General features: G+C 41.1%; 1 protein-coding gene across 2 annotated transcripts; it reads right to left on the bottom strand.

Annotated features, from left to right (window-relative positions):
- Window positions 1–3,073: 3,073 nt before the first annotated feature.
- Window positions 3,074–6,228, bottom strand: LOC101172405 (5-hydroxyisourate hydrolase-like). 2 transcript variants are annotated; one of them, XM_004069436.4, is made up of 4 exons: window positions 5,858–6,228; window positions 5,289–5,474; window positions 5,056–5,191; window positions 3,074–4,117 (listed from the first exon to the last, which is right to left on the bottom strand). In XM_004069436.4, the coding sequence occupies exons 2-4, from the start codon at window positions 5,420–5,422 to the stop codon at window positions 4,028–4,030; spliced, it is 360 nt and encodes a 119-aa protein (XP_004069484.1). In that variant the 5' UTR covers window positions 5,423–5,474; window positions 5,858–6,228; the 3' UTR covers window positions 3,074–4,027. The 2 variants fall into 2 exon arrangements, with proteins under 2 accessions (XP_004069484.1, XP_020559436.1); XM_020703777.1 differs by lacking the exon at window positions 5,858–6,228 and having other exon boundaries at window positions 5,289–5,847.
- Between the last annotated feature and the right edge of the window lie 7,330 nt (window positions 6,229–13,558).

The raw sequence follows: 13,558 nt of genomic DNA, 5'->3' as shown, positions 1-13,558 counted from the left end.
TACTGTTCATGTCATACATATTTTTTCTATTTGTGTTGAATGATAAAGTAAAAAAAAAAAAAACTTCTTTATAACTTACACAATTGTTTTTATTATTGGCAAAATTTCATATCCATAAAGCCAAATGGTCAACCTCCAAACCTAAATTCCAGCAGTTTTTGAGTGAAATCAATCAATACTGTACTATTGTCAAACATCTGCAAAACCAAAAAGCAATTCTAACTAATTTAATTTTTGATAAATTTAAAATTTATTAAGCCCCAAAGATTTTTGAAGTAATGATTCTTTTTGTCTTATGTTGTATATGTATGTATATATACTTATATACTTTTTGTTTTATTTCTTGTATTTTCTGTAATATGTACACATTGCAATTTCGCCTGAGACATTCACATTGTTATTTTATTGTGTTGTTTGTCAATAAAGTATGAAAAAAGAAAAACTTCTTTACAACTTAAAAAAACAACAACTTCTTGACAACTTTTTTGGTTGATAGGTAATCCTCTCCTCTAAGAAAACTTTGATTGTAAACATTTTTTTTTAACATATTTTAAGATACTTTATTTTCTTATCAGCAAGTTCTATTTTTGATATATTTCCGATACGATTATTCCTGGTGATTTGATAGGTTTGGAATGATGGGATTGACTGCTGCTGCTGATTGTTACTGTCTGATTCCCTGATGTTGGATTTTGTTTATTAACGCTATGTTCAATAAAGCTTAAATAAAAAAAAACTTCTTTCCAACACAAGTCCTGTTTGACGCCACCCAGCCAAATCCTCTCAACACAAAGTAATGATAGAAACGGCTCCTTTTGTAAATTAGACACTGAAACAATTATACTTCTGTTCTGGAAATGCCCCCAAACAGCAGCTTTTTGGAAAGACTTCAACTCCTTTGTACAATGTAAAATCGAAAAAAAAAATTGATCTGGTATACAAATATATATTATTTGGTTTTTATAATGTTAAAAATTCACTAATAAGGGAATACTACTGAATTAATCTTTTAATAATACTAGCCAAATTTCATATTCATAAGTGCACATTTTTCATCATCACATTATTCAAACTTTTTATGATTGAGTTAAACCAATATACCAACACAATAAAATTTTCTTCTAACCCCAAAGATATAAGAACTTTTGAAACCTTGGAATTTTTTTTAAATGTACAGAATAGCAACTTAATGCTTTTAATGCTCTTGTTTATACAAAAAATGTTTTGTTTTTTTCTTTTGTTCTTTATGTTCCTCTGGCACATTTTGTTACTCATTTTTCTATCGGTGTATTTTAAAGTTGACTTATTTTTGTATTATGATTCTGTATATTTTCAACAAAGATTTTTTGGTAAAAAAAACACAAGTCCTGTTTTGAGAACAGGGATTCACATTATGGTCTTGAGAGTAAAGGAAGCACTGCTGTGCGAATAACGTCTATTTTAGGAAAACAATCAAATTCATTGACTAAATATGAGCAGAAAACATCAATATAGACTAATAATCTGATCTTTGCCAAGTGTGAAGTTTAAAAAGAAATTGTATTTTGGAAAAATAAAACTAGAATGATTATATATTCTAAGTTTTTGACCCATTATCCACAGAGATCAGGTTTATTTATTTTAAATGGTTCTAATCATGTCTCCATGTTTGAGTTCATGAGATTATTCAGAGATTCTGAGTTTGAACTAATATTTTATTTTTGAAAAATGAACAGACCTGGGTGTATAATTCGTCCAGTAGAGGAAAAAAACAGTTGTGTATTTTTGATTCTCTTGTTCCCGTTATTTTATATATACCGTATTTTCACGACCATAAGGCGCACGGAAAAGTCTTACATTTTCTCCAAAATCATATATGTTGAATGACTTCTGTAAAGAGGACATAAGAGAGGACAGCATTAGAATGGTAAGGAGGGAAGTGAGGATGTGAAAGAAGACACCCCCCTCCCCCGAATACTACAAATGTCCAGGTAAGTGAATTTTGCAGAACAACATCATTTTGGCAACCCTGAAAATGCTGCAAAAAGACACGATTATGAAGAACAGTTAAACTGAAAGCAGAGGAAGCTGGAAAACGAACTCAGACAAGTCAAGAAGACACAGCTGAGTTTCCGTGGAAACAAGGCGAGGTGGCCCGAGACCGACTGGAGCGATGGATTCACGATGGGAGAACAGCTGGGAAAAGTGTCTCTACAGTCACCTTTCCACTGAAGGCAGGAAGGCTTGCAGGGGAAATGAAAATGGAACATTTTCAAGGAGGTCCGTCTTGGTGCTTTGGTTTAATGAAACGCCGTCCTTTTTCATCCAGGGAATGACTACGGGGACGCAGTGACTTCCAGCTGATTACAATGAAAAGCTGTTCCTACTGCAGTGAAAAGATTGTGAACAGGGCAACCAAAGTAAGATTGCGAACGGCATCATTCATGAGGAGCCGCACAAAAACGAGTCGGACTCTGACGATGATGAAAGAGAACATGGCGTGTTTGATAGAAATTTAGCCCAGCTGTTGATTTCAGATACAGAAGATGAGGACTTTGATGGATTTTTGGATGCTGATTGATGACTGAAAAAATAAAAAATAAATCACTACCAACTCAGTTTTGCTCCTGCTGCCCTTTTAAAACTCACTAGCGTGTTTGTTTTACCGGTATGCTTAAACGCGCCAGCGCCTTAAAACCTGGTGCGACTCGATTTCTAAGGATCAGCCAATGTACTGATTGACAGACAGACTCATTCTGCTGGAAAAGCTCATCATGGAATAAATAAGTCATTCTGAAAAACAGCAATGTGAAATAAAAACAAAGCTACTTTGGAAAATATTGATTTTGAAATCCAAGTTCCTGAAAGAAGCCATAGAATTATAATAAAATTCAACATGATTAAAAGGAATATTTTAAAATCCTGTTTTAAAACAATGAACAGGTTTTTAAAGCAAAATGAAACATATTTAATAATATAATGGCTCATTTATAATCTGTGTCCAGGTTTTTCACAATTTTATGATCTAGTTATATATTGACGAGAGATTTATTGGTTTATTGTGTGATTGCACAAGGTCATATTTATTTTTTTAATTATGAACAATTTGAGGCTCCATATAGTTCCAGGTGTTTCCATAAAAGAAAAAGAAACTACGGCTCTTTTCGACAGAAACACAAGAAATTGCAAATAAAGTACAATATAGTTTTAAAAAAATGAAGTAAATAGGCAAGTTCTAAAAACAAACATTACACTTTCTGGGAGACGTTCTTTCATTCATGTCAGAAAAGTTTTCTAAAATTTTATATAGGAATGTAAAGGCTACATATACATGTAATAATGTATAAATGTGTTTGACTAAGACATTTTAACTAATAAAAATGAAGAAATGAAACAAATAGTTGTTTCAAGCTTTCAAAACCAGAAAAGAGCAGAGGCGCAAAAAGACTGAGAGTCAGCAAAGGGATGGATCATATTGTTAGGCTTCTGTGATTTTCTCAGATGTGCATTGACCATTAACTTTGGGGAATACAAATAAAAATACAGCAGAAGAAAAAGCAATTGTGTCAACACAACTAACATAATAATACTGTTGACATCAATAATCATCAACAGAAACCTTGTGTTCAGTCATGTGGGCAAGCAGCCTCAGGACATCAGCTCAGAAAGATGACATGCGGTTTGAAATGCTTCCTTCTTTAATAAAAATGAGACCCGCTGATGCATTTCGGCTTCAGCTCGCAGGTTGGTAGTCCTGTTAGAAGAAGCTCAGAGCTGACTGCATCAGGGTTGCATAAACCTAAAAATAGGATCTAATGTTTCATGCAGAAATCAAGGAGAAAAGTCAAAGATCCCAGAACAAGTATGAAGCTATGCTGCCAGGAAAGACCAGGACTATGAGATGTTCCCGCGCCCAAGCAGGAGTGTGAGTAAAGCAGGCCCACATGCATGATGGAAATGCAGATGGACTGTGACTCCTTTCTCCAAGCCAACAAGGGCAGCAGGAGGTGCTGGATGAGGTGAGGCACAGCAGGTGGTGTCAGAGCGCTTAGTTGCTCCTGTGGGTGCTGTAGGAAAAGGGAGTGACCAGCAGGGCCAGGTGCCAGCTCTGCTCCGGCTCGCTGATGCTGAACACTACCTGCAAACAGGAGCATGCATGATTATTCATCAGTCAGTCCATCACTGAGCCTGTTTGCTTTTTTCAAGGTTATCAGATCCGTGTGAAAACATTTTCTGAAGGGAAAAATTCACAGAAAAGTCTTTCAAACTACCCGCAAAAAACAATGTTGATGGGTGTAGTGTAATTTTTATATGAACTGTCAGTTGAATGCCAGAAGCATTCAATATTGTATATAGCATTGAACGCTGTAGAGCCTTCAATCCAATGTTTTCCTGTTTCTCTTTCGTTATTATGGTATTTTCAGTCATTTCTTTGCTGCTTAACTCCTCCTACATTTTCAGCTATTTTAACCATTCAACTATTCAAATGTTCAGCTCTTTCAGCTTATTCCAGCTTTGACATTTGGTCCTTCAAATCCTTGAACTTTTCAAGACGTTCCAGGATTTTTGCCTCCATTGAAACACATGGGGAATCCTTGGTGCAGAAGCTTGCTGGTTCGATACCCGGTGCTGGCATTTTTCAACAAACATATCTTTTTTGTTATTGTGCTGTTTTAAATTCATTTTACTTTGTCCTTTTTTTGCTTTATTTTTTTTTTTTTGGCCAATTATTACCCTTTAAGTTTCATTCAGCAATATAACATTCCACCCTGTATTTTCTTCTGGAAACGCAGCTCCTTTTTAAAAGCACATTATTTTCTTGATAGGGGGCAGGTTTCCTCTCATTTTACTTCAAGCAGCTGGACTTTCCTGTAATCTGTATTTGATGCAGATGTTCCTCTCCTTCCTGAGTTACTTTAAAATATTTCACCTTCAATCTTTAGTCTGAACACGCATCTGTTAATGAAGGAAACTGTCAAAAATGCCAAAACATGATTAGGGAATGTTGCAGCAGAACAAAAATCTTTCAAGACATTTTGGGATTATGCAGAAGAAAAAAGACGATGACTGCGCCACCTCCACATAGGGGTAGAAGGATGTCTGAGTGCGGCTCTCCCAGTAGGAAGCTGTCTCAAAGCGCAGCTTGTACATGCCGGGGGTGAAAGCTTCTCGTCTGATCAGTCCAGGGCAGCGGCCAGCTTCATCTGTGGTTCTGAGCAAGAGATTGCATTACAACTATAGCATGTAGTTCCCTTTGTTTTAGTTCAATAATCCATTACAAATGGAATGAGACAGACAGGAAACTCTACCCGACACTCAGCATGGTCCAGATCACCAGCTCAGAGTCTAGGCGGTGCAGGCTCAGGGCCATCCTGGCCCCTGGGACCCCATCACTGGAATTCAGAACTTGTGTGGTGAGAGGGCTGACCTCCGCAGTGGACATGACCGACAAACCTGTGCACACCTGGACTACAGCCAAACTCCAAAATCCACCCCTGAAATATACAAAGATGTGTTCAAGGTTTGTGCTGCATGCTTGACAAAAGCTCCGATGATAAACATGCTACACACGTGTTTGAGCTGGTTGCTCTATGGATGTGAATATATGTGTTATCTGACTGATTTACTCTGTTTCCATCAGCAGTCTCTCATCACACATTTTGTGCACACGTGTTTTCCTCTTCTTTTGAGGTGTCTTAACACGCTGAGGCTGAATTCATCTTACTCACGTCGCTTTTCTGCAGCTCTGCTCTGTGTCTTTAACATGAAATCCAAACTGTTTTCTCTTATAAGAAATGAGTTTAATCCCAAACACTTGGTTTATTATTCATTCAAAGCTTTTCTTTTGGTTGTGTTGTGGGTCTGAAGGAAGGCTTACCTGTAGGTCACCCTGCTCCTCCACTGTGGGGATGCTTAACAGCTCAGGTCTGTTCCTCTGTAAGCGTCAAAGCTCAGTCCGGTGAATGATTTCAGCAGCCAGAAGCTGCAGCTCTCCATGCAGCCTTTAAGCAAACATCCTGCATCAAATATTGCCATCTGCTGCTTTTATTTCTTTTCTATAATTGTCTTCATTCGTTCTGTTTGCTTATCATAAACATGAATCATAGAGATTAGGACTTCTGAAGGTATCAGTGTGAATTTTTGGGGGTACTGCCTGATTTAGCAGACTGACTGCTTCACAGTACCATATGTATGAGTTACAATGTCTGTAACCCTTGTGCTATCTTAGGCACTTTTACATTGGGAGTTGGGTCATCTAGACCAGATTTTTTTTCAACCAGTGTGCCGCGGCACACTAGTGTGCCGTGGGAGATGGTCAAGTGTGCCGTGGAAAATTGCCCTCATTCACTGATGTAAAAACATGTACCATCTCCAGGAAATCAGCTCTTTGTTCATCCAAACAGGTCCTGATAAAACACTGAGTAGTTAGGAATATGAAAGATCATAAAATACTTTTTTCTTTGTGTTTATTTGATTCTATTAAAGACATTTTTATAGGAATGACGGTAACGCGATTTAGCTGCAGCTATAACTGTTTTCTGAAAACATACATCTCCCATGATGCATTGGCTTAAAGGGACAGCGCCTCAGCGTACAATAAGTCGTCCTTACACGTCTTGAAACCACAACGAACATACAGTTTGTATGTAACTTAACTTTTATTGCAACTTCCTGCTTTTTCTGCCACAATTATCACAAAAATGCACGTCAGATTGCCGGGGGGGGGGGGGGGGGGGGGGTGTAGTTCAAAACAGACTATGAGTTTCTGCTTTTTTTTTTTTTTTTTTTTTTTTGGGGATGCTGGTGTGCCGCGGGATTTTTGTCAAGGTTAAAGTGTGCCGTGGCTTAAAAAAGGTTGCAAAACACTGATGTAGACCCACTAGACAGTGCTCTGAACCTTTTTTCTTCAATGATTTGTGATATTCACTGGTGTCCATTGATTACATGAAATCTTTCCACCTTTATCCACCTTTGTCATGGTAGGGAGAACACGTCAATGTAAGGGTGGGGTCATCTAGAATAGCACAAGGGTTAAACTATGCTCCAAAGCAGTTCAGCTGAAATGTGGCTCCTTGTTTCCTTTTAGGATGAGGCTGCAGGCAGACAATGAGGTGGGTGCTGGAGTCTGAGCTCCTGCAGGGGCTGCTCCTCTGGGGCATCAGCTGACAGAGCAGCTGGTTCATCTGACTCCACAAAACCCCTCGGACCCGCTCAGGTTTGCAAAATGACCACAAAGAACAAGCAACCTCCTTTGTCTCCGGAGATAAGGAAGCATGTATGAAGAAAAAAATGTATAATTTCCATCTTTGACATGAAAACAGATAAGCACAGGCATCTAATGAGCTCTGGTGTTGACCCAAGTCTGAGCACGGAACAAACAGGAGCAACATACAACAAACTAGCATCATGAATCTGTCTGAGGCTAAAAACGGACAAACCTTGGACTGAGTTTATTTATCCAGTTAAAGCACATGTGTCAAATTCAAGACCCGTGGGCCAAAAGTGGCCCGCCATATTATTTTATGTGGCCCGCAAGAGCATTCAACATTTTAATTTCTTAAAATAAAAAGTTTTTTTAGTTGATTACATTTATGTGTAGCTGCTTGTTGTAATTATTCAATGTTTGCAGGTCTTATGTGTGTATCCAGACAAATTGTTGTCATCAAACCATTAGTTGGATGCAAGCCTGTGTGCAGCCTTTTTTGTTAAATGTTACACTATAATACATGTTGTTTCTAGTTCAGTTTGATGTTATTTGTCTTTATTCACTTGGACAGTTTGATCCTTCATTAATGGAGTTATGTGGGTTTTAATCAGCAGACAAAATTTAACATGATTTATGCTAAAGTAGGAAGCAAACATGTTTTCTATGCAACTGTAATTGTCACTTTAAAATGTTATAATAATGAGTTATTTAACATTAAGGAGTAGGTACATTTATTTTTCATTACATTTATTTACATGTATAAGTCATATCTGGGCCTTTGAGGACAACCGCTATGCTGATGTGGCCCCTAGTGAAAATGAGTTTGACACCCCTGAGTTAAAGGTTGAGATAAACTAAAGTAAGGCTTCAGTGGCAGCTCTCCTCTGGTCCATCAGACAATCACATTGAGAATGACTTACAGGTTATGCACAGACACTATTCTTAGTCGAACAGCTCATTCACTTTTCAATGAAAGCCTGAAGGATAGCGATAGTCACTTCTGCTTTGAAAAAAAAGAAGAAACCTCAGGGGTGTCCACTTGAAGGAGGGATCCTCCCCCAGGACGGACACGTGATGTACCAGAACTCATAGAGAAGAATTAGTTTATCTAACTCTACAACTACATGTTTAAATAGTCCCTAAGATGGACTTCATCCAGATGGAGTTGGGGGACGGCTCATCTGGATGACGGGGATGGTGGGAGGTAGCTCTTAAGAGGCTGCATAAATACTCTGTCTGTACAAGGCACAGTCTGGTCCAGTGCAAGATTCTCCACGTGCTCATTGGACTAAAGTCAGGCTTTCTAAATTTTATAAGGATGTGGACAGATGTCACCAGGCACCAGCAATCACGCCCACTTGTTTTGGTCTACACTCTTTCTGGAAAGACATTTTTAGATCGTTCTCCCAGATCATGAATAAAATGATAGAGCCTAATCCTTTGACAGCTATCTTTGGTGCACCTCCACCATCTGTACCATCTTCCTTCTCTGTGTCTTCTCTTATTTATTTGTTACCTTGCTTGCAAGGCACCTAATTTTGCATAGATGGAAGTCTTTAGGTCCTGCAACGGGCAGTGTTGGTCCCACAGGTTTCACAACGGTGATCTATTTTTATTGTATCATTATATTACTTTTTTTTTTTCTAATTTTGTTCTGTTTCGTTTATACTGTATTGTGCTTTTTATATATAGACCTGTGCTGTTTTTGTTGTAGCTTTTTATCCCTTTGTCTAAGATCTGTCTCATATAGTGGTTAAGTATCACTATAAATAACTATTTCTGTCAGATATTGAACCTATTTCCAAATTCAGAAATTGTGGGAAAAAACAGGAAAAAGCTTAAGAATTGATGAGTTGCATTTCCTTGTTTTAAGATAAAATGATATACAGTGGTGAACAAAATTGTTGGTACCCCTCAGTTAAAGAAAGTCCACAATGCTCACTGAAATGAATTGAAACGTTCAAAAGTATCAATAAATTAAAATTTATTGAAAATTAAATAATCAAAATCAGCCATTACTTTTGAGTTGTTGATTAAACAGAATTATTTTAAAAAACAAACTAATGAAATAGGGCTGGACAAAAATGATGGTACCTCCATAAAAGACTGAGAACTAATTGCCCAGGGGGTCATGATGAACTCAGGTATGTCCTTTAATTGACATCAGAGCTGTTTTCAAAGCCATAATCAGACAGTCTGCCTATTTTAAGGGAGACAAATAGTCACGTTGCTGATTGGTGAAAAGGTGTGGACCACACTGAACATGGACAACAGAAAACGAAGGAGAGAATTGTCCCAGGACATTATAAACCAAAGTATGGACAAACATCATAAGGGTAAAGGCTATAAAACCATCTCTAAGCAGCTTAAAGTTCCTGTGACCACAGTGGCACATATTATTCAGAAGTTTAAGACCCACGGGACAGTAGCCAACCTCCCTGGACGTGTCCGGAAGAGGAAAACTGATGACAAATTAAGGAGACGGATAGTTGGAACTGTATCCAAAGAGCCCAGTACAACCTCCAAAGACATTAAAGGAGAACTCCTAGATCAAGGTACATCAGTGTCAGATTGCACCATTTGTCGTTGTTTGAACCAGAGTGGACTTCATGGGAGACGACCAAGGAGGACACCACTGTTGAAAGGAAATCATAAAAAAGCCAGACTGGAATTTGCAAAAAAAGCCTTTTGACAAGCCACAAAGCTTCTGGGAAAATGTCCTTTGGACAGATTAGACAAAACTGTAGCTTTTTGGTAAGGCACATCAGCTCTATGTTGGTAGACTCAAAAATGAAGCATACAATGAAAGGAACACTGTCCCTACTGTGAAACATGGAGGAGGCTCAGTTCTGTTTTGGGGCTGTTTTGCTGCATCTGGCACAGGGTGTCTTGAAGTGGTGCAAGGTAAAATGAAATCTCAAGATTATAAAGGCATTCTGGATAGAAATGTGCTGCCTAGTGTCAGAAAGCTTGGTCTTAGTCGCAAGTCGTGGGTCTTCCAACAGGACAACGATCCAAAACACAGTCAAAAAACCCCAAGAATAGCTAAGAGAAAAGCATTGGACTATTCTGAAGTGGCCTTCTATGAGTCCAGATCTGAATCCCATTGAACATCTATGGAAGGAGCTGAAACATGCCATTTGGAGAAGACACCCGTCAAACCTGAGACAACTGGAGCAGTTTGCTCATGATGTCAGGAAGGATCTTGAGGACCAACCCAAAAACGACAGACCCAGGAATGCAACTTAATATTTATTGGGCTGAGGAGACTGGGGAGCTGGAGCTTGCAGTACTCGGAATAGGCACCAGAGGGCGTTCCAAGAGGTGGGAGCCGCCAGCAGGCTGAGAGGAGAGTCGAAAAACAGTCACTTAGAGAGAAGCGAGGGGGGGGGTCGAAGCGTGAAAACCTTGACTGGAGAAGTCCTCTAGAGGCCAGAGCCGGGGTAAGAGATTCTTGGGATGGATCCGACTTGGAATAGCAGTCTTGTGGAGAAAAACACGGAGTGAGAGCGTCGGCTGACGAGCAGGCAGAATGCTTGGTTTCCTGAAGCGTGACAGGTAAGTAGATGTTTGGCTTGAGGACCTGGAGCGTAAAACATAGACAGGGCGTGAGGTTAATAACTTGAACTTCAGCTCAAATCACAACAACAAGGCTGGTAGTCAGGCAAAAAGGCTAGACGTTCCGGCAATAACTGAGACTACGTGGCAGGCTTAAATACTGAGGCGTACAGGTGAGGAGAATCAGACCTGATGAGCGGCCGCTGAGAGGGAGGGGCAGCGGCAGTCATGACAGTACCCCTCACTCAACGACCGGCACCTGACGGTCGGGCAGGCTGGTCAGGATGCTCACTATGAAACTGGGCAATAAGATCAGGGTCAAGGATGAACCGAGCAGGAACGTTCCTCAGTACCATAACCCTCCCAATCTACTAGGTACTGTAGGCCACGTCCACGGCGGCGAGAACGAAGCAGGCGCCTCACTGTATAAGCAGGACCCCCATCAATGAATCGAGCCGGTGGTGGGGCCTCAGCAGGAGGGACAAGAGGGCTGGTCTTGACAGGCTTCACCATGGAAGTGTGGAAGGTGGGGTGTATACGGAGAGTCCTGGGTAGACGCAGGCGAACTGCCACTGGATTGACCACTTTGGTGATGGGAAAGGGACCAACAAACCGTGGAGCCAGTTTTCTGTTCTCCACAGGAAGAGGCAGGTTAGTGGTAGAAAGCCAAACCCTTTGACCCACTTGATAGGAGGGAGCAGGAATCCTCCGTCGGTTTACGGTGGTGCGGTAGGTCTCCACGGTCCGTAGGAGAGTCTGCCGGGCCCTGTGCCAGGCCTGCTGACATCTGCGAACGGACGCATGGGCAGATGGCACAGAAACCTCCCCCTCCTGGGAAGCAAAGAGAGGGGGCTGGTAGCCAAACACCACCTGGAAGGGGGATAGCCCTGTGGCAGACGAAGGTAGCGTATTATGTGCATACTCAACCCAGACCAGATTGCGGGACCAAGATGCAGGCGCACGGCTACAGAGAAGACGGAGGCTGGTTTCCAACTGTTGGTTGAGCCGTTCTAATTGGCCATTGGATTGTGGGTGAAAGCCAAAGGACAGACTCAGAGACTCCAAGCAACCGGCAGGACTCCGCCCAGAACTTAGCAGTGAATTGGGGTCCCCGGTCCGAGACAATATCTCTGGGAAGGCCATGGAGACGAATGACGTTGTAGAGTAGGACCTCAGCAGTCTCCTTGGCCGTGGGGAGCTTGGGTAGAGCAACAAAATGAACCATTTTAGAAAAACGGTCTACTACCGTAAGGATCACTGTCTTGCCCTCAGATGGTGGAAGTCCTGTGACGAAGTCCAGGGAGATGTGGGACCAGGGCCTTCTAGGAACGGACAGAGGCTACAGAAATCCAGCAGGTGGGGACGTAGTTACTTTAACCTGGGCACATTCTGGACAAGCAGAGACATATTCATTGATGTCCTTCCTCATGTTGGGCCACCAACAGCGCTGTCCAATGATGGAGTGTTCTTCTCTGTCCAGGATGGCAAAACATGATGTGAAGGTGTGAAACCATTGAATAACTCTGGCTCTGAGATCTACAGGTACGTAGAGACGTCCTACGGGGCAGGCAGAAGGAGATTGAGAGTCCTGGTTAGCCGACCTTACCTGCTCTTCTATGTCGGTACTGAGAACAGCGAGTCGAGCAGAGGTAGGCAGTATAAACTCAGGAAAGACCTTCTTCAGGGGGCATTAATCCCTTCGGGACAGTGCATCAGCCTTCACGTTTCGAGACCCTGGTCTATAGGACAAAGAGAAGGTAAACCGGTTAAAGAAAAGGGCCCAGCGAGGCTGGCGTGAGTTCATCCTTTTGGCAGTTCTTAAATACTCCATGTTCTTGTGGTCAGTAAACACAACAAAAGGAATCTCGGCCCCCTCCAACCAGTGCCGCCATTCTTCTAATGCTTCTTTAATAGCCAATAACTTCTTCTCCCCGACATGGTAGTTTATTTCAGCGTTGGACAGACAGCGGGAATAGAAGGCACAAGGGTGCACCCTGTTATCCAAACTGCGTTGGGATAGAACTGCTCCGATCCCAGTGTCGGAAGCATCTACTTCCACAATGAACTGTTTACTGGTGTCAGGAACAACCAGCACAGGAGCCGACGTGAAGCAGTTCTTTAGATCTTTGAAGGCAGATTCTGCTCTCTGGTTCCAAGAAAAGCTCTGTTTGGATGATGTTAAGGCATGTAGAGGTGAAGCAATTTTACTGTAATTCTTGATGAAGCGACGATAGAAATTGGTAAATCCTAGAAAACGTTGCAATTGCTTACGGTTTTCGGGTTTGGGCCATTCCAACACTGCCTGGACTTTCTTAGGATCCATCTTAACTCTGCCCTCAGCGAAGACCAGACCCAAAAAAGAAGTGGCGGTGGCATGGAATTCACACTTCTCAGCCTTAACATATAGCTGGTTTTGGAGTAGGCGTAGGAGAACCTTGCGCACATGTTGGATATGCTCAACCTCTGAACGAGAAAATATCAGGATATCGTCCAGATAAACAAAAACAAAGCGGTTGATCATGTCCCCTAACACATCGTTAACCAGGTTCTGAAAAACTGCGGGAGCGTTGGTTAAGCCAAATGGCATGACTTGGTATTCATAATGACCTGAAGGTGTGTTGACATGAACGCTTGGCGCTCATGTCATCCAAGCACTAAGGGGTTCACCTTTTTTTCTCCAGTTCACCATTCACAATCTCGTTTAGATTATTTATTAGTCAGTAACTCCCTTTTGAAAGAAATTAAAAGTTCCAACATTCATCCAATTATTATCAGTGACCATGCACCAGTTACTGTTACTATTTCAAGGGAAGT

Source organism: Oryzias latipes, chromosome 6 (assembly GCF_002234675.1).
Source record: "Oryzias latipes chromosome 6, ASM223467v1".
NCBI lineage: Eukaryota > Metazoa > Chordata > Actinopteri > Beloniformes > Adrianichthyidae > Oryzias > Oryzias latipes.
The sequence above is the reverse complement of the archived record's forward strand: the minus strand, read 5'-3'. Positions and strand labels throughout refer to the sequence as shown.

Excerpts from the sequence above, each read along its gene's own strand:
- LOC101172405 (XM_004069436.4), bottom strand. The coding sequence starts at position 5,422 with ATGTCCACTGCGGAGGTCAGCCCTCTCACCACACAAGTTCTGAATTCC. Across the intron at positions 5,192-5,288 it reads TGGACCATGCTGAGTGTCGG|AACCACAGATGAAGCTGGCC; the intron begins GTAGAGTTTCCT and ends TCTCTTGCTCAG. Across the intron at positions 4,118-5,055 it reads CCTTCTACCCCTATGTGGAG|GTAGTGTTCAGCATCAGCGA; the intron begins GTGGCGCAGTCA and ends TCCTGTTTGCAG.